Source organism: Mycteria americana, chromosome 3 (genome assembly GCF_035582795.1).
Source record: "Mycteria americana isolate JAX WOST 10 ecotype Jacksonville Zoo and Gardens chromosome 3, USCA_MyAme_1.0, whole genome shotgun sequence".
In the NCBI taxonomy this organism is placed as follows: Eukaryota; Metazoa; Chordata; class Aves; order Ciconiiformes; family Ciconiidae; genus Mycteria; species Mycteria americana.
The window spans coordinates 89,884,758-89,911,398 of NC_134367.1; the positions used below are offsets into that span (position 1 = coordinate 89,884,758).

Below are 26,641 nucleotides of genomic sequence, written 5' to 3' on the forward strand. Positions count from 1 at the left end.
TACATTGCACACATTTGCCATACAATGAATCAAAATGACATATCTTCCTCCGTTCTCCTTCCATATGTTTTAATCCCAAAAAGGAGGGGTTTCTGGCATGTTGAAAACACTGCAGATTATACTAAGGCAGAATTGTTTATAGAAGCACATGATTGAATATCAAGGACTTAACTTTAAAAGTTAAATTCATATACATTTAATAGAGTATCACTACTATTCCGTTTTGACTATTAGTTGGTTTCTTCATTTTTCTCTATTTAGAAAAACAAACAGAAATCACAATGCAAAGCGAAGAGGAATCATTTAAAAATTCAAGGGTTCTGTAAGGTGACCCTCACAGGTTGTAGCTCAGGTGCCTGGTTCTCTTCTGTGTTAGACCTTACACAGTCATTTACCCTTGCATATCCACGCAGTACCACATCCTGCCTACTTCTGCGCACATGCTCAAGTGACAATACAAGCCAAATATAAAAACTAAGGTTTTACGTTTGAACACCTTTAAGAACTGTTTCATAGGGTAGAATCACAGGATAATTCAGGTTGGAAGGGTCTACGGAGATCTCTAGTTGCAGAGCAGGGTCAGCTTTGGGGCCAGACCCAGCTCAGAGCTTTATTCAGTGGGGTCTCGAAACCCTCCAAGCATGCAGATGACACAAACATCCTGGCCAGCCTGTTCCACCTCTTGGCCGTCCTCAGGGTGAAACAGCTTTTCCTTATATCCCATGTGAACCTCTTTTCTTTCAACTTAAGCCTGTTGTCCCTTGTTCTCTTGCCATGCACCACCGTGTAGAGCCTGGCTCCATCTTCTTCATACCCTCCTCAGAGATGCAGTTTTGACCAAGGCATTCTCTTTGCTACACATTCTTGACCCTTATTTCCTCTTTAAAAAATGGAATATATACTTTGCCATGATAAAAATTACTCTTGAAATACAAATTGTTTTACTGCAAAATTGAGTTACAGCCCTCAGTCTACAGCCAGCAAAGCTGAAGAATTATTCCACCCCCTCTAATCAAGCACAGCCAAACACCAGTTTCAGCTTAGTTAGTCTATTGCACTGATTATAATCTTATATTTGTAACTACAAAAATACTCAAATAAAACAAGGCAGGGTGTTTACACACTCTGTCCATAACTACAAATGAGAAATTGAAGTGTGGAGGTATGACAATGCGCAAAATACATGGAGACCCTGTAAACAAAGTATTCAAATGCCTATTTTCTTAAACCCTATATACCTGTTATTTTTCATCTTACCTGACAAGATTTACCACAGTATTTTGCAACCTTGCACTGAGAGCATCTGTGCAGATGTTCATTCCTGTTTAGAAAAAAAAAGAAAATCAGTTATAAATACAAATAGATCTTTGTATTTATCCTTCTTACATAACTAGCAATTTTTAAACATTCCAAGGCAAGAAAAATATCTGAAAAACAAGAGTAGTCTAAACTCTTGAGTAGTCTGTTACACAAGAAGAAATGGTGCATGGTTCAAAGCTATACTCACAATCCTTTACTCATGTGACTCAGCACCTCTGGGGCTGCTTTGGATCAACAGTAAAGATACCAAATGTGCTTTTTTTTTTTTTTTTCCATATAGCTATAACCCCGAGCAGTTTGATTTTGTAGACAACATCATAATTAGAGCTGTGCAATACAGCTAGTTAATCTATTTATCATCTGTCTTGAGTCTTGTCTTAAGAAAGCATCATTATCTGTCTTAAGCAAGACCTTGCTGTCAACCTGCAGTTGTGACATCAAATTATAAACTTTATAACAGAGCCTGAGGTTGACATGTCAGCAGAAATTTCCATCTTAAGAAAATACTTCTGACTGGTGGACAGTGAGACCAAAATAAAAATTCATTTAGGGGGAAAAAAATAAAAATCTAGTGAAATCTAGAAGGATCACTACCAGAGCTATACATCACAATCTAAGGTTAAAAGCACCTCCTGACTCTGTTACCATTTCCTGATGCTGTCATAGTTTACAGTTGTATGAGTTAAGAAAACATTGCTGAAGTTCTGTAAATTTTCAGACACTAAGGAAATATTAAAAGTGAAAGCACACACAGAGCAAATCTTACACCTCAAATACGCAAGTTCAAGTAAAGAGGCTTCCTTCAGATGACTAGAAACAAGACATAGATACTCCCCTCCCCTCTTATTTTCCTGTAGAAAATACTGAACATGTTGCATTATTCTGGTAAGACTTGGTGGTTTTCACTTTGATCTCTTAACATGCAAAATTATTTACATGCTTTATGGGCATTCATTAGGCTGGGAAAACAGTTGTTGTTGTTAAAACTGAAGGCAGGAGAGTTACATTACAGATACAATTAACTGCACTGTATGGACTGCATAATCTTTACCACTTCCCCTCAGACTTACTCATGGCCACCCCTCTGACCTTAACCAAGCACAGCACCTGACTGGGTGCCGCTGGTAACTTGCGAGCCGCACGCAGCTGAACGCAGCTCAGTGACACCCAAGAACCTGTCACCATGAGCTGCTACTCAGCACCCGCTTCTCCATGGCAAGGAAGGAGGTATGTGTCAGTCACACCACCCTCCCCCTCAGAAGGCAATTTTAGTAATGCAATCTTTGCGTTGCTATAGTGCTTTACATTTAGCTGCCTCAAATCTCATTATACAGATTAATTCAGCCTTCTGATTTAATTGGGAGATAACTAAGCATCTAACACAGCCCATTTCGAACTGAAAGGGCAAGTTCAAATGATCAAATGAAGGACCTTTCTCTGCGAGGTTCCCAGTGTCTGCACGTTGGTACTAGGTGTGCTCTTCTCACTCGCATGCCCAACTGGTGCAACTAAAACAAGGTGTAATTCTCTGCCTCTGCTGACATCAAAAGAAAACTCCTCTGCTGTCATCAGTAATCTAGAGGCTGCATACCATATACTCAGACTCCCAGCTCAACTGCTTTATGATATGACCTTTCTTCTTCTACTTACACAACACAGTTGTCCCCAAATTTTTATTTCTATGGGTGACTTCAAAATGGTAGAACACTCTCCAAAGGCCATGTCCAAAGAAGACAGCACCAATGTGCCCACAAACCTCAATCTAGAACTTCTGGATGAGGAATTTAGCCCACCGATTTCAGCCATGACACCAAAACTATCAAGAGTAGAGGAAGAAATACCATGGAGCATGCTCTAGCACAAACCAATCTCTCCTTTCCCCTGAGTCCCACAAGTGGAAAAGGTATTTTACTAATATATCAAAGTATTACTATGTTTGAATTATTAAAAATAACAGCTTGTGCACTGTCTTAGGACTCTCATAAGCATTTGGGGAGTTGAGATAGCTGCATTGGTCAAAGATTAAAAGGAGCATTATGTACAGATCATTACAATCAAGTAACAATCTTTTCATTTCTACTGCATAAAAAAGTCACTGTTTTGTTGAACAATATTTTGTAGGCATTCCTACTAACTACCAGGAGAAAAATAAATTAGAAATATTTCAGATGTAAGCGCATGTTTTGCTAATGCCTTCTTTACCCTCCTACCTGCAAAGACAACCCTGGAGACTGAAAAAACTAGCAACTGTTGGATTCCCATAAACACAATCTAAAAATCTTGTACATGCACAATAGGTTTTTGCTATTAAGGTGCAATGCCTGAGGACGATACAGAGTTAGAAACAAGTGTGAAATCTTCACTGTGCCAGCCGGGGAGAGCTGCTTCATTTTCAAGGTTGAGCAATGACACAACTTTAACCAGCCTATGATAGAGGAGCATATATTTCTCATTCTAGATTAGAAGCTCATGTTAGAGTAATTTTGGGAAGAAATACACTTCAGTGGAATAATTACTGTAGACAACAAAAAAGAAACAGAAATGCTGTTTGGACCTGCTCCCTGATTTGGATATCAAGAGCAGTCCAGGTATAAATACATGCTCATAAACTACGCATACAAATTCTTCCCCACCAAGACAAGTTTTGACACGTCCTTTAATATTAAGCAGCATGTTGTATCAAGGACCTAAAAGAATAATTTATAAGAAATCCACACCTTCTTTCTAGACATTTCACAATTAACAGGATAGATTAAAACTTTTCTGAAGCTAGACCTTTCAAATTACTGAAAGAAGACACTCAAAGGACTTTAACTTGTTTAGCTATCGCTTTATTACCTTTCGAGTCTGCCAGTGAACCATTCACAACATCACAGGCAACGTTACCACTAAAAATCTGCCTACTAACCTAGAACCAAAAAAGAAAGCCAAGCACCCAGAACTTTGGTTTGCTGTTCAGCTCCCCACACACACGGCCACAGCCCTCGAGACCATCACTCTGCAGCGTGTCCCTGTTGCTCTTTACAGGTCTGTTCTAAATGGCTGTACAGAACAACAGAGAGGTCACGAAGGAGCTTTCGGCCTCTCTTTTTCTAGATACCTCCTTTGCATTCAATATTCTACATCCATGCTACCAGTCTCTATCAAACTTCTCTTCATCGTTATATAGTATTATCTGAATGAATGCTCACCCTACTGCAGAATGACTGAGCAAAATCGTTTTCAAGGCAGACTTTTTTTGTAAATGCTATTCATCAAAACACAGTAATGACTTAGGACTTTGGTAACAGAGCATTTGTAACTTTAGTCCCATACACATTAAAGTACCAAAAAGTCTCAGCAGCATCAAGCAAAACAGATTCCCAAAGCAGAGTAATTATAACTTTCTGGAGCCAAAATTTAAATGAATGAATGCCCATAACTATCAGAAAAGTCTCTCCTACAGATTTCACGTTCTTCCATCAGAAGGCTAGATCCGACAACCTCAATACTACTGCAAGCATATGTTGCCTTGGTATAACTCTTGGTATTTTTCCAAGAGATGCCAGGATTTACTGGAATCATTCGTGCTAAGTCACCAATGCTTATTCATTCTTTCTTTTGTAAAACAATTAGTGGACCTGTTGACACAAAGCACCAAACTCCTGCAGCACCCACTGAAGTTTTGATACTTCACAGGATTATTTCCTTTGTATCCTTGTCCCCAAGGGTTAACAATGCTGCAGTAACAAATGCATACACACACAAAAATCTAAGGACCATCACTCAAAACTTGGATTTTTGCCAAACTGACACTACCAGCCAGATTATTTGAATAAGGTGACTTCCTGCTGGCACCGTATAATGAATGAACTATCCATTCATCTTTTGGGGTTTCTTTGAACGACAAGCAGATGTAGAATGCCTGTCACAGAGCTGAATAGTAAAGCTACTGATGAAATCGTTGCTTTTTCTTCCAATTCTCTCCTCCCTCTTGGACTAAAAAAATTCCTTTAGATTTATAGCATCTATGAATCTTGCTACATGACATTTTAAACGTAAAACAGCATGATCTAAAGCACTTAATCTGAACATAAAGAACTCAAGAATAAGATTCATGTATTCATATAGACAGGATTCATGTATTTTAGAATATTTTAAAAAGTGAGACAATTTGCCTAGTTTATTCCTGTCCTTCTTAGTCTTTTACTAATGTTATAGGCTTTACTGAAACAATTTTAAAGTCACTGTCAAATACTCCCATGCATTTCTCAGTACCTGTAAACATCATCTGGAGATAGTATCAGGTTACTTACAAGGTATCTACTGCATCTTGCCTAATGTGACTATTTTCATGGATGAGAAAATGCACAGAATTTGATCTAATGCATTCAGTAATATTTTAATGTCTGAGAAAGTTTCTGCTGCAATAGAAAAGAAAGATGTAGTAATTGAACCACAACCTCTTATGAAACAGCAAGCACAAGTGAGGATCTTAGCCTGTACTAAAAAAAATCCACAAGAATAAAGTAAGCAGGGGTTGTCAGTTGTCCTCTAGCATGGTGTTACAGTCAGGTGAAGAATCTTTACCCTGAGGAATCTGGATATTACTAATTCTTTTTATCATTATTGTCTACAAACACCATTCATAGAATAATTCCCAATGTGTACTGAGAAAGCAAATAAACCCGAACATATAGGTGGGTGGGGGAAGTCCCAAGGGATTGATATGGACAGGAGACAAAAGAAAACCAATGAGATAGGGAAAGAACTAGTAAGACAGTTCCACTGGAAGTGGCACACACACACTCCCCAGCAAAAGAACTTTTTTTCTTTTGGCTTTTTTTAAAATTCCTTTTTGTTGAAGATATGAGAAGACCAGAGCACTGTAAGGAGGGGATGACGATGAGTGGTGAGGCAGCTAGGTCTATAGGAAGCTGTTCCCAAGTATGAGTGGCAGCACGGGAGACAGCCTGAAAACGCATGGCTAAAATCCTAAGAAGAACGTGCCAAGTCTGAATCATGGAGTGAAGAGGTTGATGAGAGTTTGCCTGGACTGTCAGGTCCTATCAGAGCCACAGCTGTGCTCTCACAACATACAAAACATGTGCCCTTTTAAAAACATCCCAAAATACTTCTGTTTGCCAGGAAAGGGCCTAATATAATTTTAAAAACCACAACAAAACCCAACCAAATACAATTAAACTACTTAATTTATAATGAAAATGCATCTACACTTCTCTGCTGATTGCAGGCACTTGACTTTCAGCCCTACTCACAAGATAAGTGTCAGATATAACAGAGCATTTGATTACCAGACTGAGCTCAACACTCCTTCCTATGCAGTTTATTCACACTTCTGCTTCTGCCACAGCTTGCAGGACAAAAAGGGCAATCTCACACAAATCCCCTACTGCATTTTTGTTGTTGATACTGTTTTTCAGTTAATAACCCAGCCCTATAATACATGTAACAAAAGAGCGGCTCGTTCAGACACAAGTCATGTTGAACTAATTTCCTGAACAAATTCTTAGACCTTTGCGATTCAGTCGAACATGTCAAGTGCATAAAGTCTACTTTGATTTTCTCAAGTGTGTGCATTTCAGACCTGTCACAAAGTGAAAGCAATCAATACCCGCAATAAATAAACACGTCATTCATGGTTTTACTAATATGCTTCTGTCTTCTAATAATAAAAATAAAGATGCAAATAACAAACATTCAATTTGGTAGATCTGAGAGCAGAGGGGTTATGTTAAATGCAATTATAACTTTCTTTCCTCACCTCTCTCCCAGCAGAATAACACACTGTAGTGGCACAGCTGGTCCCCAGCTGTTACCCTGCTGCTGACCCACATGGGCACCAGGCACTGCGGGTGCGGGGGCATCTCCAGCATACCAAAAGCCGCAGCACGGACGAGGACGAAGAGTGCTGGGAGCCAAGTGGCAACAACCCCAGAGGCATATGCCCCTGCAACATCCCAAATCCAAGCCTTTGGCAAGCAACAACCCTCCACAGCCAGCGAGCCATGCCCACAGCAGGGGTTCCCAGCCCCTCCAGTGTCCTGGGTGCTGACTTGGGGCAGCTCAGCAGGCTCAGGGCTTTCCCGCTCCTCCCCTGCCAGCGCCCTGGACCCACTCTGCAATTGCGCATCAGCTGGCAGAGAAGCCATCCTCCATGCGCCCCATGGCCCATGGCCTCTGAAATAAGGCCACCAGGTTTTTCTGCCCTAAGGTTATTCTGTACACTGCTCTCAGGTCCCACGTAACCCATCAGGTCCAGACAAACAAGAGTACAACAGGTAAGAAGCCTTTGGAATCTATGTCCCTAAAAGTCATACAAAAATCTCCCATATTCTCCACTTGCACACTTCATTGTGTTGAGTAAGTATATGAATTAATCTTTTTTAACCTAAGAGCAGCACTAGGGAGAAGTAGCTTTCTGAGAGGTAGCAAATATGACAAATATTTAGAGTTAAAAGATAGTAACTACAGCTAACCATCAATGATCTGAGTCACTTATTCAAGCAAGAACTGAGACCTTTCATATAAGAAAAACACACCTACTTTATTTCCAAATATCATCTACTTTATACCTGAACATACTACAGAAGTGGTATTGCATTCTCCAGGTAAAAAAAAAAAATATATATATATATATATATGAATAACCAAAGCACCTGGCCTGTGACGAAAGTTTAGTTAAGGCATTTGCACTCCCGAGCACATCACCTACTAACACAAACAAAAATACAGGTTATTCAGGATGACTTCCCATAACTTAAGTCCTGGCTTCTGAAGTCTCACGTGCCACCCTGGATGCCCACATTCACTGCTGTTTTCTGTAATTCTTGTTACTCCCAGCCATATATTTAACACCCTGAAACATTTCCAGAGACATTCTATAAGGAAAAAACAGAATTCAAATGGATGAGGGGAGAGAGAGGATCCTTCTGCTTAGAATGGGCATCAGTTCTGTTCAGATTTTACCAACACCATTTTTTATTTGGTTTTAAAATATACACTGAATAGGTAATGAACATGCTGGGTCATACAACTTCAGCCGACAGGAGGTTCTGGATGGTATTTTTTGCCTGGTTTTGTGTTAAGTATTATCTCCCATAATTTTTTTCTGCACCTTGATTTTTCTTATGCAGAATACCTGGTCTGAAAATTGTGAAAAACATTTTCTAAATAAAACCTTGTTGTGATCTACAGTCATTTCTTCATTCTAGTATCATCTTTTCTGACAATTTACATTGGATTTTTAACTTTCTTCTTTTGGGGGTCGCAAGAGCCAGAATCAAGGCTGGAAAAACAATAAAAAGACATCCAAAGGGTATATTTTCATTTGCTCCTATGTAGAAGCTAGGCTTTGTGTTCATGCAGTGATAGCAGCATTTCAAAACTCTGAGAAGAAAATATTCATTTTTCAAAACTTCTTTGCACTATTTTGAAAAAGACTGGATTTTTAAAAATAACCAACACTCACAGAATGGTGCAAGATTCTTCGCTGAAACTCAAAAGTCATCTAGAGCCACAAAGAGATGATTGTCCTTTGGTTAAACTGACACCCCCCCACCATTAATGTTCTGAAATTAGAGCCACTAGAAGTACAGTATTTATTTGGATACAACCAAGAACAGAATTATACACCTCTCCATTAAGCTGGTAACTGATAAAAAGCTTCAGATGCAGTGCTTTCCAACAAAATTAGTGAAGGAACTTGTACGAAAAGATACCTAACAACATAGCCCTCAAACAGGCAGGAAATTTAATCTTACCTTTGAATTCTACTTCTTTGTTCAATATTTACCTCTGATCCTAACCTATGCAAGGAACTACAAGAAAATCTCTCTACTGAAAACCAAAAAAGACTTCAGAAGTAATTCCAGTAGTACAAGGTCCTTTAACTGAAAATGTTGTTCAGGACAAGCACTCAGCATCTCTCAAAACAGTCCCTTTTTGTTCTAGAAAACAGACTAGTTTTAGAATAAAATACCTTTTACATTTTTATATATATGTATACATGTACACACACATAGTGTGTATATATATATACACACACGCACACTTTATCAACATGCACAATGAATAAAACAAATGCCATCACAACAGAAATCAATAGTTGTGTGAAAATACTGTAATTATTCTCCCAGCGAAACTCGCAGCTATTCCCCACTGAGAGCACTGAAACAGAGCAAAATTTGGCTTCCAGAGCACGAGGTAACTACTACAAATTGTCTCCTACACCTATTTGCCCTGCAAAGCTACTTTGACACAATTTCCCTCAAATCAAGGCCATCTCCAGTGTTTGCCTGCAGTCGGCATGCCAACATGCCTCCAGCAATTTCAGGCTTAAACAGATTAATTCCAGTCACACAGCACACTCATTCCACCTTGGGATTTTAATCAAAGAAAGCCAAATACTGAGGAAGACTAAGATTATATTTCACAATATGAAAAGGTCGTATCTGTAACTTAGAAATATGTAAAAAAAGCTACATGCAATATTTTAAAACGCTCATTTCTGGAACATGTGGCTACAATCCAATGAAGCCAAGTGTAAGAAAACATCCCATCTTTCACTTTTCCCTATAAAAATAAGTGCATTGTTCATTAATCTGCTGTACATCCAAGTATTTTTTTGACCCATAAATCAACATTCCACAAAAAGAAAGGTGTTACTCTAAAATATCATACTGCTGTAAGTATTTACCTCCTGGATCACATGGATCTATGATTTTCAGTGAAATATAAACCCCTCTGACCCTCTCAGAGAGGAATATTTTCATAAGCTTTTTTCTTTCTTAGCTCTTTTCCCTTCTTGACCATATTTATACTTTTAGGATACCCATTTTTTAGAGGTCCTGCAATGCTTATTTACTTGCTTTTCTGCTTCCAAATATGAACAGTTACACCCTAAAGTCCTTTCATTCCCTATGGAACACATTTGGAAAGTGCTGAACAAAAAATAAAATATTTCAGGTGACAAAACTGGACAGACATACCAATACAGCCGGGCTCAAAATAAATTGTGGTCCATTTTGTCTCATATACTTAGAATTGGGTAAGGATGTACATCAAGTTCACCCCTCATTTTCACCTGCTTAGCCCTTATGTTCAGATCACACCCAAGTTGATACAAATGCACGTGACTGGAACAGGATAGTCAGTTCTGCTTACTTATAAGCTGAAGAACCCACAATGCTAGAAAACAGGAGTGAAATGCAGGGAAAAAAAAAAATGTATTTCTGTCAGATAGTAGAGAGGGCTGATGACACAGAGAAACAGCATATACTGGCACAGAGTCCAGAGAAACATCTTGTTTCCCCTTTGCTCAGGTGTAATCTGATATTGTGAGGTCTTGCAAGATATCTGAGGTGTTCTTGTCATGAACTGGACACTCATAAAATGCCGCTGAAGACTGTTGCATTAGAAGAACGTGAAAATGTTCTTGACATCAGTAACTCCGCTTTCCGCCTCCAGCCAGCCCTCCAGAGCAGGACGGCTTTCTGCTGTACTTGTTCCTCTTGGGATACACTTTAAATGAATATAAGTTTACCTAAGACAAAAGCAGTTCTGATACCGAGTCTAATCTTCACCTCTTAGAAACGCAGATTATTTCTGACAGTACTACTGTGTATTCTCCTAAACTATTCTACACAATTGCAAGGCATTGGGGAAACCTGAAGAAAGATCACTTTTAGCAGATCTACAAACATCTGTAATAAATTTATAAATATCTGCCTAACCAGTTCTCTCTCAGTCTAGCTGGATGGACAGTCTTTTAAAATTACCATTAACACACACCTTCCAACTTTTTTTTAAACATCTATTTTTCTTCAAATCTTCTGTAGTTCATCAGTTCTTTTTTTGTCATTTCGTTATCTGCAGCCTCACAGGCATTTTGGTTTTCTTGCCACTGTTCATATTTTTTCCGCAGTTTTCTCCGTGTTTCAACAACTTTCCTGTTTGGGAATCTATTTCCTCTTTTCTAGATTACAAAGGCCTTGATTATATGCTCAGAGAAGTCTCAGTTCCTTCTCCATCAGCACCAAAACATTTTTATCTGCCAATAATTTCTGTCCAAGAATGAAACAAAACATAGCTTCGAAATACCTGAAAAGAGTGGACTTTATGATAAAGTACAGTGCCAAATACCCTTACTGAATGATGATTTTTCATTTTACACTCCTTACAGCAATTTTCATTTCACATTAGGATGATCACATTCAAGCAACTTGATCTGAGAACATTTTACAAATTTTCTTCCTGTCAAGTGCTTAGATAAAATCCCTTATGTTACATCTCTCGATTCTCTCTCCAACAGCTTCTGGATGTCAATACAGAAGGGACATCTTCTCTTCTGTCTCCCTCCTTTACATGTCACCAAAAGGTGGATTTTGTGGGTCCCACTCTAAAGCTTAATTTTGGAGATGTTCACCAGTAAGAATGAAGGTATTTCACATTAGCACTGGGACAGCAATGCTACATAGAAATTATTCAGAAAATGCGGAACATATATATTTTAAATATTTACTATTGATTTCTATAAGGCAGTTAAGGTCAAATTGTTATTTTTATTACAGCTGCTTTGCACCATTAGTGATGGAAAGCACGGTCTTCAAGCAGGACTTGAAGCAGGATCTTCAAGCACATAATAACTAGAAGTTGAAGTTAAACCTTAAAACTGCCCTAAAGTCCATTTAAAATGCCAGATTGACTGAAAGAAAAAAATTTTTATCTTCCTAGAAAAAACGTAGTCACTAAACTTTTCACATCCCAAACCATAAAGTCCTAGAGCTGAAAGATTCATTGGAGCCTCCATCTTGTTCTCAAAGATCTTTGTAAGGTTATTCCGTGCTTCAGTTAACCTGTTTGTACTGAAACTCCTGCTAACGTCCCCAAACTCAGCCTCAACCACTGCGGGCACAGTGCCTATGGGAAAGCATGGGCAGTGCACGGTGCTGCCCAAGAAAGCAGTAAGCACCTGGGCATCTAACAGAGCAAAGGTCCATGCTGCTACGCGGCTAGCAGAACACCACCCAAACAGTGGAAAGCAAATGAGGGTATGCGAGCTAGTAAGCACTCCCGTAGCTACGTGTGCAGTGAAGACACAAGTTGCTTTCAAGGCCTCTGCTAAATATTCCACTGTAATGAGCACAGAAATACCAAGGCTGAACTGTGTAACGATATTTGTTCACCTCTTGCTTGCTTCCACCCCCACTTCATTTGGTGTCAATGCCCCTACAGAAGCAGGACGAGGTCCTGAACCCATTTCTTGCTCAATTCTCTAAATCTAAGAGAGTCACAGCCAATGTGGAGCTAGCCAAGACGCTGCAACTACTGATCTGAGAAAGCCTGTGCAGGACTGGAGTCTTCCCACTCCAAAATAAACAGCCAAGGAAAGCCATAAATCAGTTCCACCTCACGTAATACTTACTCTCTGTACTCTGGTGACATCTGATGGCTAAGAGCATAATAGATGTTTCTTCAATTTCAAAGATTAGTCATCCAATTTTCCCTTTTCCATTTAGTAGAGAAGCAAAAAAAGTCAAAAGAAATGCCTCTATAACTATAGTAACACCTATATATTTTCAGAAAAAAGGTAATTATAATTTAACAGCTGAGAGCGCTAGAGTTAATTTGCCTTAATCCACTTCCCACCCATTCTACATATCAGTTAGTAAGTAAGCAAAACCTATACACCCTTCACCATTTCCCAGTTTGTCCATTTCCAACAGAAAGGTCTTAAAAAACAAATTGGCCCAATTCAGAAGTGTATTTTAGAACCCTGTGTCATCACCAGCTTCAGAACAAGCTTTCCTGCTGACGGATTAACAGTTTGACCAGGAAGGCATCTAACCCTGGCAGTAACCCTGAAAATTTCAGTAGCACTAAATGACGTGCTTGAAGATATGCACGTGCTTAGGCATGCCTGCAAATGGCAGCCCTCTCTCACAAACTAGGTCTGTTATTAGTACTGCTACGTTTCTAACTGTAGTCAATACCTTCATAAAAGATACTTATTCCAACTAAGGAAGCGTCCAAATAATTTAGTGTCTCTCAGAAACTACTCTTTATTTTAGAGAGGGAGGACATAATAACTGCAAAAAAATTTTTTAATAAATTCTGTTGGAAATGTAAAAATGGAGATAAAAAGTGGGTAGCTTTCAGAATTCAAATAACTCGAACTAATTTTGTTCAATCTTAAATTTTTAATAAAAGATCCCATATATTTTTAAATTAAGCCTTCTCCATTTCTAGCTCCGTGTATTACACAACATAATGATGTTGCATTAACATGAGAAATAACCAAGTGCTTTTTAAAAATCTGAAGCTATTATTTTCATTAATAGAATCAATTTCTTAATTAAGTCATGGGAATTTCAACATACAATGTGCTTCCTCACACTTAGCTACTGGTTCTCATTTTTTCCCTACACCAACAACCCATAGTGAATATTGAAAGAAGGAGGAGCTGCCAAGCCATAATATCTGTCATAAGATGAGAGATTGTCATCTACCTTCCTGCTGACTTGTCCCAATCACAACGCATCAGTGCACACACTTCCATTTCAAAAATTGCCACTGGTATTGAAGAAGCTTCAAAGAGGCATAGACACTGCAAGGAGGTCTAAACTCATATGGAGAATCACAAATTGATATGGATTGGCCATGGATTTTGCTCAATTATCTAGTTAAAATTGTTTTTTATGTTCCAGAAAATACTACTTTTACATCAGTGTAAGTCCTCAGTTAAATCTCATTTTCTCCAAGGCCAAGAAACGTGGGCCTTTAATCATCATACTGTAGCTTCAGCGATGGGTCATAAGTGAAATCAGATTATTTGTTTCAGTTCAACAACCATGGAATGAGACTTTGCAGAGCACAATACAAGAAAATGAGAAATATGTTATTCCTTATTTGCAAAGGAAGAAAGCGGAGGCTTATTGTGATGGGCAAATGCTGGGAGAGAGCTAGAGTTTTTGTTAATGTATGTCAGTGCCGATATGTCTTATAGATATCAGTAGAATTTAAATAATCAACAGCAATGCTCTGCTTTGCAGAATAAAAGAAATGCCAGCAGTACATGTTTGAAAATCATGAGCCTCTGGTAATTTCTAAAGTCAAACATGCCCCAAATCAATGAACTGAAAAAGCGTGTGGGAAGGAATGATCCATCACAATCACGCTGTTTTGTAAAACCTTCACTTTCATTAAGATTGCAAAATAAAAAGATTTTTTCAAGTGTGTGCATATACATGTACATATTTTTATCCATATATACAACCTCTCTTGGCTTTCTTATTCCTATTCTGAATTTTTCATATCATATTGGCTACTTCCTCCTATGTCTCATGAAAACATTACACTCTAATTCATCACCTTTTCTGAATATCCACCACCACCCCTGCAGTAACACAATGAAACTCAGAAGAGGTCCTTCACCAGCTCAGGCACCTGCTCCCTTGAACAGCTCTGCTGGCACACATGCAAGTGGCTCGTGCATATTAGAAAGGCTGGTACAGTGTCAGAATGATCTACATAAACCCTACATTTAGCTTTTTTTACTGCTTGAATGCTGGTTTCCAGTCAAACTTTACATCCAAATTGGAGACTGCTGTCATAAACGGAGGGAGGCACAAGTGTTCTACTGTGCATGCTTCACTCAAAAAAGCTACAGCACACCAACAACTTTAAGTAGCTTACATTACGTCCCCACTGTTGTTACATGAGTGCAATAGGTACTTCAGCTAAAGCTGATTTGAGTATTTCTTATGAAAACATCAATATGCCTTAGTTGTAAATGAGAGGTGCAGAGAAAGTATTCTTCTGCAGGCCAGGTGCAAGAACAAGCACCTTGCAGACTGCAAGGCAAACACCTGAGCTCTGTCATTCTGGCTGCTTAGGCTGTGCAGGAAATACGCGCTGAAGTAGGTATTTTTTAAGGTCTGAACAGAAAAAGCAAAGTTGAATTGTCAGTATAAACAGTAGGAGATGCAGGTTTAGTTTTGGGTTTGGGGATTTTTGTTTTGTTTCGTTTTAATCAAGAGGCTGGCTCCTCTGTTCGCGTAGATTGGGGTCATTCTCAGCTAGTTAGTGGATTGAAGCCTCTGATTAATTTCACATAGATCATTAAGACAGCTAAAAGAACCCAAATCACACCTACAATTTAAGCTGAATGTAAGAACTCAACATGAAAAGACTCCACATCTCCTTTCGGTGGACTCTTCAAAATCTGAATACACCATCTGAAAGAGATCTGCTACTTCTCAGTGAACGCAGCTAAAGCAACACAGCTCTGTCATCCACAAAAACTACTTCTACTACTAAAATATTTGTCTGAAGAAAACAAACTCTTTTGCATTTATAAGTGCTGCTTGTGGAAATCACTTCTGCTAATACAAAATAAAAATGACAAAAACATTCCAACACAGGAAGGCCAAAAGTAATGACAAAAAGGTGAAGAATACCTTTAACCCACCACAATGCAGCTACCTATTACCATGGCAAAATTCAGCTTTGGAGGAGACGGCATTTCTTGACAGCTGGCAGCTCCAGACCGTGGAACAAAATTCCCATCAGCCAAGGAACCACTAAGATTTCAAATCTGAAATCTAACCTCTAGATGATCCATATTGTTTGGGGTTATTTATTTAATTTTAAAGTAAATTATATTTCAGAAATGATATGTAGTCCATTTTCTACTGGTATGATGGCTTCCACACTGAACAGGTTATGTTTAAAGAACATATGTTTGTTCAGGGCTGTCAATTAGAAAAATTACGTATTTCAATTAAGCTGTGTTCTTACTTAGAAATAATTCTTGTTTTCTTCTTAAAAGCAGATTGAATTTACAATCTGCTATTACATAGGTATTTCAGTTGTTCTAAAACAACCTCACGTGGGGGGCTGAGTAGTGGCATCCCCTCTGCTGTGCACCAGTGTTACCAAAGTCAGGCTAAGTACATGCTGGTTACATGACAATTAACCAAAATTTGGTTAACTTCACATCAGTAACCCCAGGATTTTGTAGAAATTCTTCACAACAGAGAGAAACTTTCACAAAACCTGAAAAGCTTGCATTTATGCTGTATATATGCCAGATGTTTCCACACTAAGCCACTTCAACTTGGGAGAGTATACAGAAGACACTGACACAGAGTAATGTGCTGATTCAGGACCATGTGTTTGCACTTCATCTAAAGCTACTTTTTCATCCAATTTGATAAAAAGTTCCCAGCATGATACTACGTTGTTGCACTGCTGAAGATGAGGCCTTCTGCAGGAGACAGAAAACCAAGGCTCTGACCACTGCATTCATTTAAAAAATAAACAAATAAATAAATAAAACAAAATATCTACAAGTTCAGTTTTTTGTTTGGGTTTTTTGGCAAAAAAAACAACAAACAAAAAAACCCAAACATGATAGGCCAAGGACTGATGGATCAATCACACACACACACACACTCAACCACAATCTTTTTAAATTATGTTTCTGCATTTCTCATCCTAAACTATGGGTTAGGTGAACAGCAACAGTGTCTCACCCCATAAGAGACAGCAGAAATTCCTTAACCTACCTGACTGGAAACTGCAAGGTTCGTATTTGTAAAGACTTTTTAAAAAACTTGGGTGGAAATCCAGATTAGTGCATGTTTGGTATTAATCGTTCTTGTAAAACTCACGAACCTTGAAAATGTCTGTGAACGTTTTAAGCTAAAATATGGACTCAGCTTCCAAGACTAATTTGTGTTGGCAATGTTTGAGACAGAATTACAAACAGATGTTCTAGGTCTGCCTGAAAAACTAAGGGATTTGGGGATAAAAGTCTTCTGAACAATTAATGATATTGCCAAAATAAATAAATATGCAGTCATCTGCTAAAACCAAATACATATAAACACATAACCCCAAACCAAAGTATATATCCTATGAAAATACCAAACAGATTAACATAAGGTAGGTAGTGCCAAGACAGTTGTTTTAGGACACTAAAAGAACATGCTACAACTCTCTTTTAGAGTGAAAATATGAAATACTTAATAGTACCACCACATATTAGAAAAAAAATATATGTGGGAAAAAAAGAACCACTGAGACTTGGACTCTGTAAAATACTTAAGAATGAATGACTCTCAAAATCAGAGCCTTACCTAAGGATAAAAACAGGTAACAGATTACCAATTTATTAACACTTTTACATGAACTTAGAAGGTGTTTTTATTTTCACAGGAGCACTGAAAAGAAAATTAGATTTTAAAAAAAATAAAAGAAGAGAAAGTGCAAATATTTTAGAATGCTGGCAAGAAAAAATAAAACCTAAATGTAGTACATCATTACATTTAATTTGTGAAGTATTAAAAATAACATATTAAGTGTACCCTAAACTAATTGCAAACAGGCAAATTGGCAGGATAAAGCGTCCTACCATCCTATAATGCTCATAATGTTTAACTGGAATTCTTATAAAGACATAAACCAAAAAGCGGCTTAAGTCCATTTTTGTAGTGGATTTGTGTGTTTTTAAGGAGGAGTTACGCATTCTTGGATCTCTTCTACTCTTACAATTTGCTTATTCTGCATAATTACTAAGAAATACCACAACTCTCGTAACTATGAGTTGAAGAAACCAATTAAGTTTCCAAATACTTATTTGATTTAGAGTTAAAACTGTTCAAGCACATTTTCTAAGATGACAAAAATTCTGCTTATGAAAGCATACTTAGGATGTATACATCAAAAACATTTACACATTAGCATTTTCTAGTGGAAAACATGTTTGTTGGATAAGTGGACAGCTGTAGGTAAAAATACTGGATATAAAGGCAACTATGTAAATGAAAGGAGGAAAACCAAAGATTTCTGGGAACGAGAACTGGTGTTTTCTCCAGTGCTGAATTCTGAGTCCAGAAGACAAAACTTACACAGTAGAGTACCATTACCTTGCTCAGAGATGGACTTCTCTTGTACCACTGACGTCTTTGACAAAGTTTTCACCAACTACACTTGTGCAGGATGAAGGCAGTAGTAGAAAAACAAGTTACACAATTGGGTCAGTTTCTTCCAGCAAGGATTGCTCTTCTCTGACCAGTGAAAAAGTAAATTAGCATTGACAGCAAAATCATCATCTCTAGGTTTCAGGTCAGACCAGAGTAGATCAACTGTGCACTAATGCACTGCAAAAAACACTGTCTGATGACATTAGCTGGGGCAAATGGGTGGCATTTATGAGCTGCAGCCCCTTGTGCTATGACCCAACTGAAACCAGCAGTCAACCCAGCACGTCTAAAGCTTTGGGCAGCTGCGGTACTCTCCAGTCAGTCATTCTGCAGCACAGACACACATTCAGATCTACATTTCGCAACAAAAACAATCCAAAACCTTAATTTGGGAAAAAAAGTCTGCTACAAAAACTTCAGCACTAATGGAAAGCTGTTTGAGTGATCACTATTCATAAATAAACCATCTACACAATGATAGCCAGGAAGTAGTCCATCCTCCAAATTTAAGACTCACTGACATGTTTGTCAATAACTACTAAAGCTACAAGCATGTCTGATTCAGGAACTGGGAAAACAAAGGAAAAGAGAAAAAGCAGGTATAGATTAGACCAGCCTAAGAAGGGGAGCTTTCTGAAGATTTTCAATTCAAATTAACAGACAAGTTTTGTAGGGACCATTCTCAGGACCACTGGTAACTCCAAGGATAAAGCAGCGTGCAGCTGTGGGAAGATGCTTACACTGCAACTCAGCATAGGAGATCACAGAGCCATAAAACCACTTAGGTTGTGCGAAATCTCCTGAAGTCACCACGTCCCACCTCCTGCCCAAAGCAGGGCTGACTTCAGAGGCTGATCAGCTGTAACACTATCCTGGTTTTGGCTGGGATAGAGTTCATTTTCCTTCTAGCAGCTGGTATAGTGCTGTGTTTTGGATTTAGGATGAGAATAATGTTGATAACACACTGATGTTTTAGTTGTTGCCAAGTAATGCTTACACTAGTCAGGGAATTTTCAGCTTCCCATGCTCTGCCGGGTGCACAAGAAGCTGGGAGGGGGCACAGCCAGACTGGCCACAGGGCTATTCCATACCATATGGCGTCATGCTCAGTATATGAACCGTGGGGCAGTTGCCCAGGGAGCAACGATTGCTGCTCAGGGATGGGCTGGGCATTGGTCCTGCAGGTGGTGAGTGATTGCATCACTTGGTTTTTTTCTTGGGTTTTGTTCCTTTCTCTCTCATTGTTTTCCCTTTCATTACAATTTATTATTATTATTATTATTTCTTTCAATTATTAAACTGTTCTTATCTCAACTCACGAGTTTTCTTACTTTTCCCCATCTGATTCTCTCCCCTATCCCACCCGGGGGGAGTAAGCGAGCGTCTGTGTGGTGCTTAGTTGCCAACTGGGGCTAAACCACGACAAACACAATCAGATGTTCTGCTTAAATGTAAGCGCTGCTGAAAATCCCACAATCATCAACTCTGCTGGTCTTGCTATACATCTATATATCCATCCCTCTGTAATGAGTCCAAACCATTTATTTGTACTGGTGAGCAGCTACCAACATGAGTTGGGTCACCATTTCCTTTTGGTGACATCCAGGAGCCACTGACACTCAAAATGCCATCACTGGGATCCAGCAGCAAGTACAGAGAACAAAGGGTGAGTACAGAGGAACAGAGCAGATCACACTTGTGAGAGCTACTGGAAGAGGTCATTATTTAGCATCAATAAGCACAGGTCATATACATCACCTGAAAATCCAGTTCTTTCAAACTTTCTGAAGACTCAATAAAGGAACACTGTATCAAGTATACACCACACATTTTCACGGTCTCTTTCCACACAACAAAAGAAAGAAACCTTTTGCTAAAAAAAATTTAAAAAAAAAAAAAGGAAGCAGAAGACCTTTATACATCCACACATTCAAGAATTGTATTGTCAGGGAGGAACAGATAGAAAAAGTGGTAACTAAGAGCATATATAGCCCTTACTATAAAAAAAAAAATCAATTAACATATTTACTCAAAAAATATTTTGTATCTCTATATAGCAGACATAACAATTTTTTGTTATATAGCCAGGAAGCTTACTATGTTTAGAACACAAACCAAAATGCTTGCAACAACCCACTGGGTACAAAACAATAAATATTAACAACAGATCCATTACCTAGCATTCAATAACTACACAAATACTGTTAAAACATAAACTAGTTCTTCATCTGCTGAAACGATTTAGCAAGTCCATCTGAAAGAGGATGGGACATCCATATACAATAACCTTGTGAGTTCGTGGCAGAGATTCCTCCATCCATCACACCAAAAGGAAAGGAAAGGTTATACAGGTTAATAGATACCGAATATCCATGACTGACTTCTGTATTTCACTACACACACAATATCTTCCAATGATCACTGAGCTGTTGGAAAGTTTGTATGAATCAATGCTTTCTTCATGTTCAAGACATAAAACTATGAAGACAAATTATACAAATCCTCACTACAGTACATAATGCTAAGACACTACCTGTTTACAATAACAGAGGGCAAGCATATCCTTAACTAGAGAGGCTCAAATGTCAGTGACAGCTCAAATACAAGATGCAACCTCAAAACCTATATTCTCACATTAAAAGTTATATTTTCTGATACGATATTTGCAAGTATACAAGACAGCTTTCTGTCCAAATCCTCCTCCTCCCCTCACTTTGAGGCTGGGGGTGGGGGGGGGTGGGGGGAAGGCAGGAGGAGGGAATTCTTTATTTTCTCCCCTGCACATGATCACTTGCAGGTTCAATTCTTCTAGAGGTCAGGGTTTCCACGCACTAAGCAAATGAACCTCTAAGCAAACAGGTATAAATTAATTTCACTCATTCCATTGTTTTGAGTTCTGTGTAACTGGTTGTTTTCCACAAACCTGGAAGAGACATTGGATCAGTGTCATGAAGTCTTGAAAAATTTTTAAGTACTGTGGCATTGGTGTCAATTCTGAACTTCCATTAACAGTAGGAATTTAACTTTTATTTGTTTGGACAGCAACAAAACAAAGAATGAAATAAGAAACAAGGTAAAAATGCCAAGTAGACTGCAAGGAATAAGGCAAAGCAGACAGGAAAACCATGCAACCTTTGAAAATCCAAGCTCAAAAGAGCCCGGGGGCAGTGATTTAGGGGAAGAGCCACAGCAGTCGGGTCGCCGCCCTGGCAGCAGACCAGCATTCGCAGGCCGGCCCCGGAGCAATGGCACCTGCAGCCCTCTGCCTTTCCACCGCTGTTTAGTGTGCAAATACCAGAAGAAATGCACGTGGCAGCACACGTAGATGCACGTGCCCTGCTTGGCGAGGCCATGCTGCCTCTCGCATTTCCACAGGAGCAATTTGGTGCCCCCCAAATTTCTCTTGCAACAACTGCCGCCGCAAAATTCTTTCTTGTGCCTGCGGCTTCAATGAGTTCAAACACCAACAGTATCACCAAGCCCTGCCAGTGGCACGGGCATTACTCAGGAGGCAGCTAGACTAAATTTAAAGCAATTCCCTGTGTAGCACTAAAGGAAGACAAATGTAGCTAACCTGTGAAGATTTGAAACTTAATGGAAGACAAACTCTAGAATAAACACTCGCAAGTCACAGTAGTAAAGCAGACTCGCAGATAGTCTTTTTAGGCATTTTATCTCATCTCATTTGTATGTTATCCCATGATGTACTTTAATAAAATTTGGCAAGAAAATCTTCCAGCAAAATAATAGTTGAGCTGTGTTTGCATGCCCCGCAGGAGTCACACAAAGACCGACGCTCTCACTAATGTATATAAATGACTGCCTGAAGGTTGCACAGATGCTTCACTGTGCATCTGCACTGATGATGTGGTCATTTTGAAAAGCCCTTTCCCAATCTGTTACAGAATACCTGTTTCTAGTTTCCTGACTTGGGGAATAAGCTTCACCATCAAATGGCTTACTGATAATTGCCTCATGTTCAATCTGTTATGACTAAAATGCATGATGCTCCTGCCTCACTTTGAGGAACAGTTGCACATAAAGCAGTTGGAGAACTGACAGTAGCATTTAGGTAGATGATAAACACAGCAATTTAATACGCTTTAGAGCTTGCACTTCGGTTCGTCTACACAAGTCATGTGGCTTTTAACAGCTGATAAATTTTCCCCTCCAACATGGCTCCAACCATACTGCCTGTGAGCACTAATTATGGAGTAATCAATGTTAGCCCATACTCCTTGCTAAATGGTTTACAAAGAATGCATAATAAAAGCCTACTGCAAATGGAAACAGATTACCTTATTATCATAGATTCCGGGTCTGCGTTCAACCATTTGCTATCAAAGATAGCAAGAATTAATGCACAGTAAAATTTCTTTGCTGTCTCTAGTCAGATAGAAGAGAGAACTGGGCATTTACTGCTTATGCATACAGGGTTGAACGCAAGAGTTGTCAAAGATAACCTTGATGTAGCAGCCAGATGACTAATAATCATAAACAGTATAAAGACAATTTAAAATTTAAGATCACAGGGACGGAGAATTGTTGCACATACCACTATTTCCACATTATTCCATTTGCGTACAATGATTTACCATAACCCAGGAGCCAAAAATGTCCTCTATAAACATAAAGCTGCAACAATACAGAACATTACAGCAAACCATAGTACTGACTATGTCCAGGCAAGTATCTACAGGGAAGCGGAAATACTGGCACATGCTTTAACAGGATTTGCCCGAGTGATGGGAGGAGCATCATTGCAACAACCAGCACCACAGCCCAGGCTGGTGTGCTTTGTCAGCAGCTTGGTCGCCACAGTGACATGAACTTGCCAGGAGAGCCCCAGCACCATCGATCCCAGGGGCATTGGCTTTGCTCAGTGGGAGCAGTGGCTTGGAGAGGCAGGGCTCCATGGGTTCGGTCCCTTCCATTTCCCTGTGTCCCTATCACCGCGCTCGAAAGGTGACAACTCTTGGGGGTTACTGATAGCAATAACCCCTTGTCCTGTGCCCTCAGGTCTGGAAGCCTGGACCTCACCTGTCTTCATGCTTCAAGAGCTACAAACCTTAACCCAAGGCAAGGAACAGATTTTTAAGCCTCTTTAAGCTAGACAAACTCATTTCAAAGAAAAACAAGAAAGATTATGCCATGGATTTCACACACTGTTACACTACACCTTATCATTTAATTTTTCAGATGCTCTGCCACTCTTATCTTAAAATTAGGGGGGGGGGGGGAAGGAAATAAAGACTCTTTTCAAACAACCCTGGTAGATACAAATATGACTTTTACTGCTTCCTACGCTGCTCATTTCAATGCTGTGTTTGTTACCATGTCTGGCAATACCATTTAAGTAGCATTGGGTATCAAAAAGCTTTAAGGGAGGTGCCATGAAACAGGCAGGCTCAGAGATGTCCCACAGCCCACAGCAAGTCAGCACAAAGGAGACCTATGTGAAGGTGCTCCAACTTGCACAGAGGTCACAGCTCAGAGCTACAGGCACCTCCGTAATGAAGGGGACAGGCACACAGAAAGGAAAGAGAAAGGGAGGAGAGCAGCACCATCCTGGTGCGGCAAAATACCGCCAGCCCTTCTGTGTCCACTCAATGAACAAGGAGAAACTGGTCTCAGGCAGAAGCACGGAACTCCACCAGTGTGGTTTTGAAAGGGTGGCTGGCTTTTTCTTGTGCCCACAATTCTGACAACTTCCCATCTGTCTGTCCGTCTATGCACTCACACAAACCTCAGTGTTTGCAGGCAAGGTTCTCCTCAGGGGCAGGATTCAGAAGCGCTGCTCCTAGATGAGAGTGGGATAGTTCAGCTGCCTTAACTATGAAACAGTCCTGACAGTCTATTTTTATTCTGCAGAGGTTTGGTTTTGCTTTGATCATCCCCAATTACTTTTTTTTCTGTACAGTTTCCTTCAACTGTATGTGTAGATTTGGATTTCACAGAAGCTGATGATGAGTCAAGAACTGCAGGTGATAAAGCCCAAATTTATGTTAGAAAAAAAAAAATGTTGATAACGACTATCTTGTAGAGGATAAGAATGATTTGCAACTAAACTGAGCTTTGAATGCAACTAAATTTAAGTACCCAGCTGCTATATAAAAACTGTCTCAGAATTATTACATTCCTACTCCAAAAAGAAGAGAAAATTATTATTTGAACATATATCCAGATGTGGAAGTGACTAAAGTTCCTTTGTGTCACTGCATATTTTTTAATATTCAATATTTTAACGTATACGTGTACCAGAGTCTGTCAGATATTTACCATCCAACCATGCTTGGCCAGAAATACTTTATATATGTAAAAGCTATAAAAACAATTTAAATGGCAATCTGTTAAAGTTTCCATTGAAAATGGTGCACAATTTCTAGTTTTCCTGCTTATTTACCCATATAAACATGAGACAGACAAGGTAACACTGGCTCAAAACACAAACACTGAATTACATAAGACACATTATCATCGCACTTGTAAATTTAGAGTGAATGGTAAAAGCTATGTTTTATATTCCTTTTTTGCTATAAGGATTGTTACTACAGTAATGTTCTGGTAATAAAAGTATTATAATTTGTAAATATTAATTGCAGGCATAAATAGCTAAGGCCAATAGCCCCCAAATAAAATGGCAATTATTTTTTAACCCTGTCAAAAATTTTCAAGGGATATTTCTTAACGCTGTGCCTGTTGATTATAAACTGAATATTTTTTTTTTCCTCTGTTTACCAAAATGGGGGAGTCGTAGGATAATTTTTGTTCAAAAACAAACACACACACCCAGACATGAATATGCATGTTCTATTTCTTCTCAGAGATTTTCTCCTCCTTTTTCTAGGGGCCATGTGGCAGCAGTCCAGCCAACCTATTAAAACAAAGATTTAAAATGGCATTTGGCAAACACGTAACTTTTGTTTTTTATAAAACAGTTATAATATTAAGAACAAACACACTGACTAAGAGCTACACCCTAGAAAGCAAAAGTAAAGTTTCTGATAATCGATACCTAACTAGCTTTTTGGAAGAATTACCTGTGAACTTAAAATCACCTTGAAGCTTATAAATGTCTTGTAAGATTGTTTGTACTATCAAACCTATCTAATAAGGGCAAAGTGCATGGTGACCACTGTCAAATTAATTGTTCAATCAAGAATCAGTAAGTAAAAGGCATTAGCTCTGTTATGCTCCATTGCATACAGTTACATCTCTGATAACTGCCCCGTGGGAGTTTATGGATCCTACATGACCCCTGTCGAAACTCAATTGACTTCTTTCCTGCAAATTCTATTAGAATTGGTCCCTGCATCACTGCCCACAATAATCAAGAGCAGAGAGCCTGATTTATGTATAAGCATTTTGTTTTAGTCTAACTCAATAGAATATAAAATAGATGAGGTGATGAGATGGCTGTTTAAAAAAAGAAAAAAAGTCAACTGCATCCCATTCTGTACCACAAATTAGAAAAGAAGTTTTAAATCTCTGATATAAAAAACTGGAAATGCTTCAGGAACAAGGGGGAGGGGAAAGGAAAAACAGTTTTGCCTAAATACTGGCCTTTCGAAAAGTACCAGGATCCACCAAAAAAAAAAATCATAAACAACTAATATATGTTCTGAAGTTTACGTACAGCAAGAAGCATTACTTTTACAGAATTTAAAAGTTCCTAATAGGAGCAAAACTGATGAATTTATTGAGAAAGCATATTCTATTTACTAGAAAGTTTAAAGACCTGGGTGTTAACCCTTTTTCAGAGACTTGGAAACCCCAAACAAAGAGCCCATAATTCTTCCTTCATTTTCTTAAAGTTATTGACATTCCTCAGCTATAAATATTTAGCACTGTTCAACTATTCAGCTCAGCTCATAATTTTAAGATATTAAAACTGACCAACAACCTAAAATCTTCATAACATAAGACAAAACATAACATAGAACAGTGGTACAACAAAGGCACTAATTGAACTTTGGGTATTTCTTTTCCATTATCATCATTTTACTCCTGAATTTCTACAGTTTAGATCCTCCTACAAAGAAGGATCCAAGTAGCTTTATGTATAGAAACTACTTCCATAATTATGAAAGTTCAAATAAAATCTACTGGAGATAATTATCAAATGATGAGCAGTACACACTTACCAAAAAGAAGCAGATAAATTTATTTAGCCAAATATCATACTTGTGATACATGGGACAATGAAAGCAAGAAACACATCAGCTATCAATTTTTTCATGGAAATAAGGGAGTGACTGAAAATAACGTACCACCATACTAAAAGTTCAGGAGGTTATGATGAAGATTGTAGAAGTCAGGATGGGCCCATTCTC

General features: G+C 38.7%; 1 protein-coding gene across 3 annotated transcripts in view; it reads right to left on the reverse strand.

Moving 5' to 3' along the window:
• SMYD3 (SET and MYND domain containing 3) overlaps nucleotides 1–26,641 on the reverse strand; it is a 427,585-nt gene that overhangs the window by 375,030 nt on the left and 25,914 nt on the right. For all 3 annotated transcript variants that reach the window (XM_075496038.1, XM_075496040.1, XM_075496039.1), the window contains exon 2: nucleotides 1,258–1,321. In XM_075496038.1, the coding sequence (XP_075352153.1) occupies nucleotides 1,258–1,321 (64 nt within the window). The remainder of the gene's footprint in view (nucleotides 1–1,257; nucleotides 1,322–26,641) is intronic.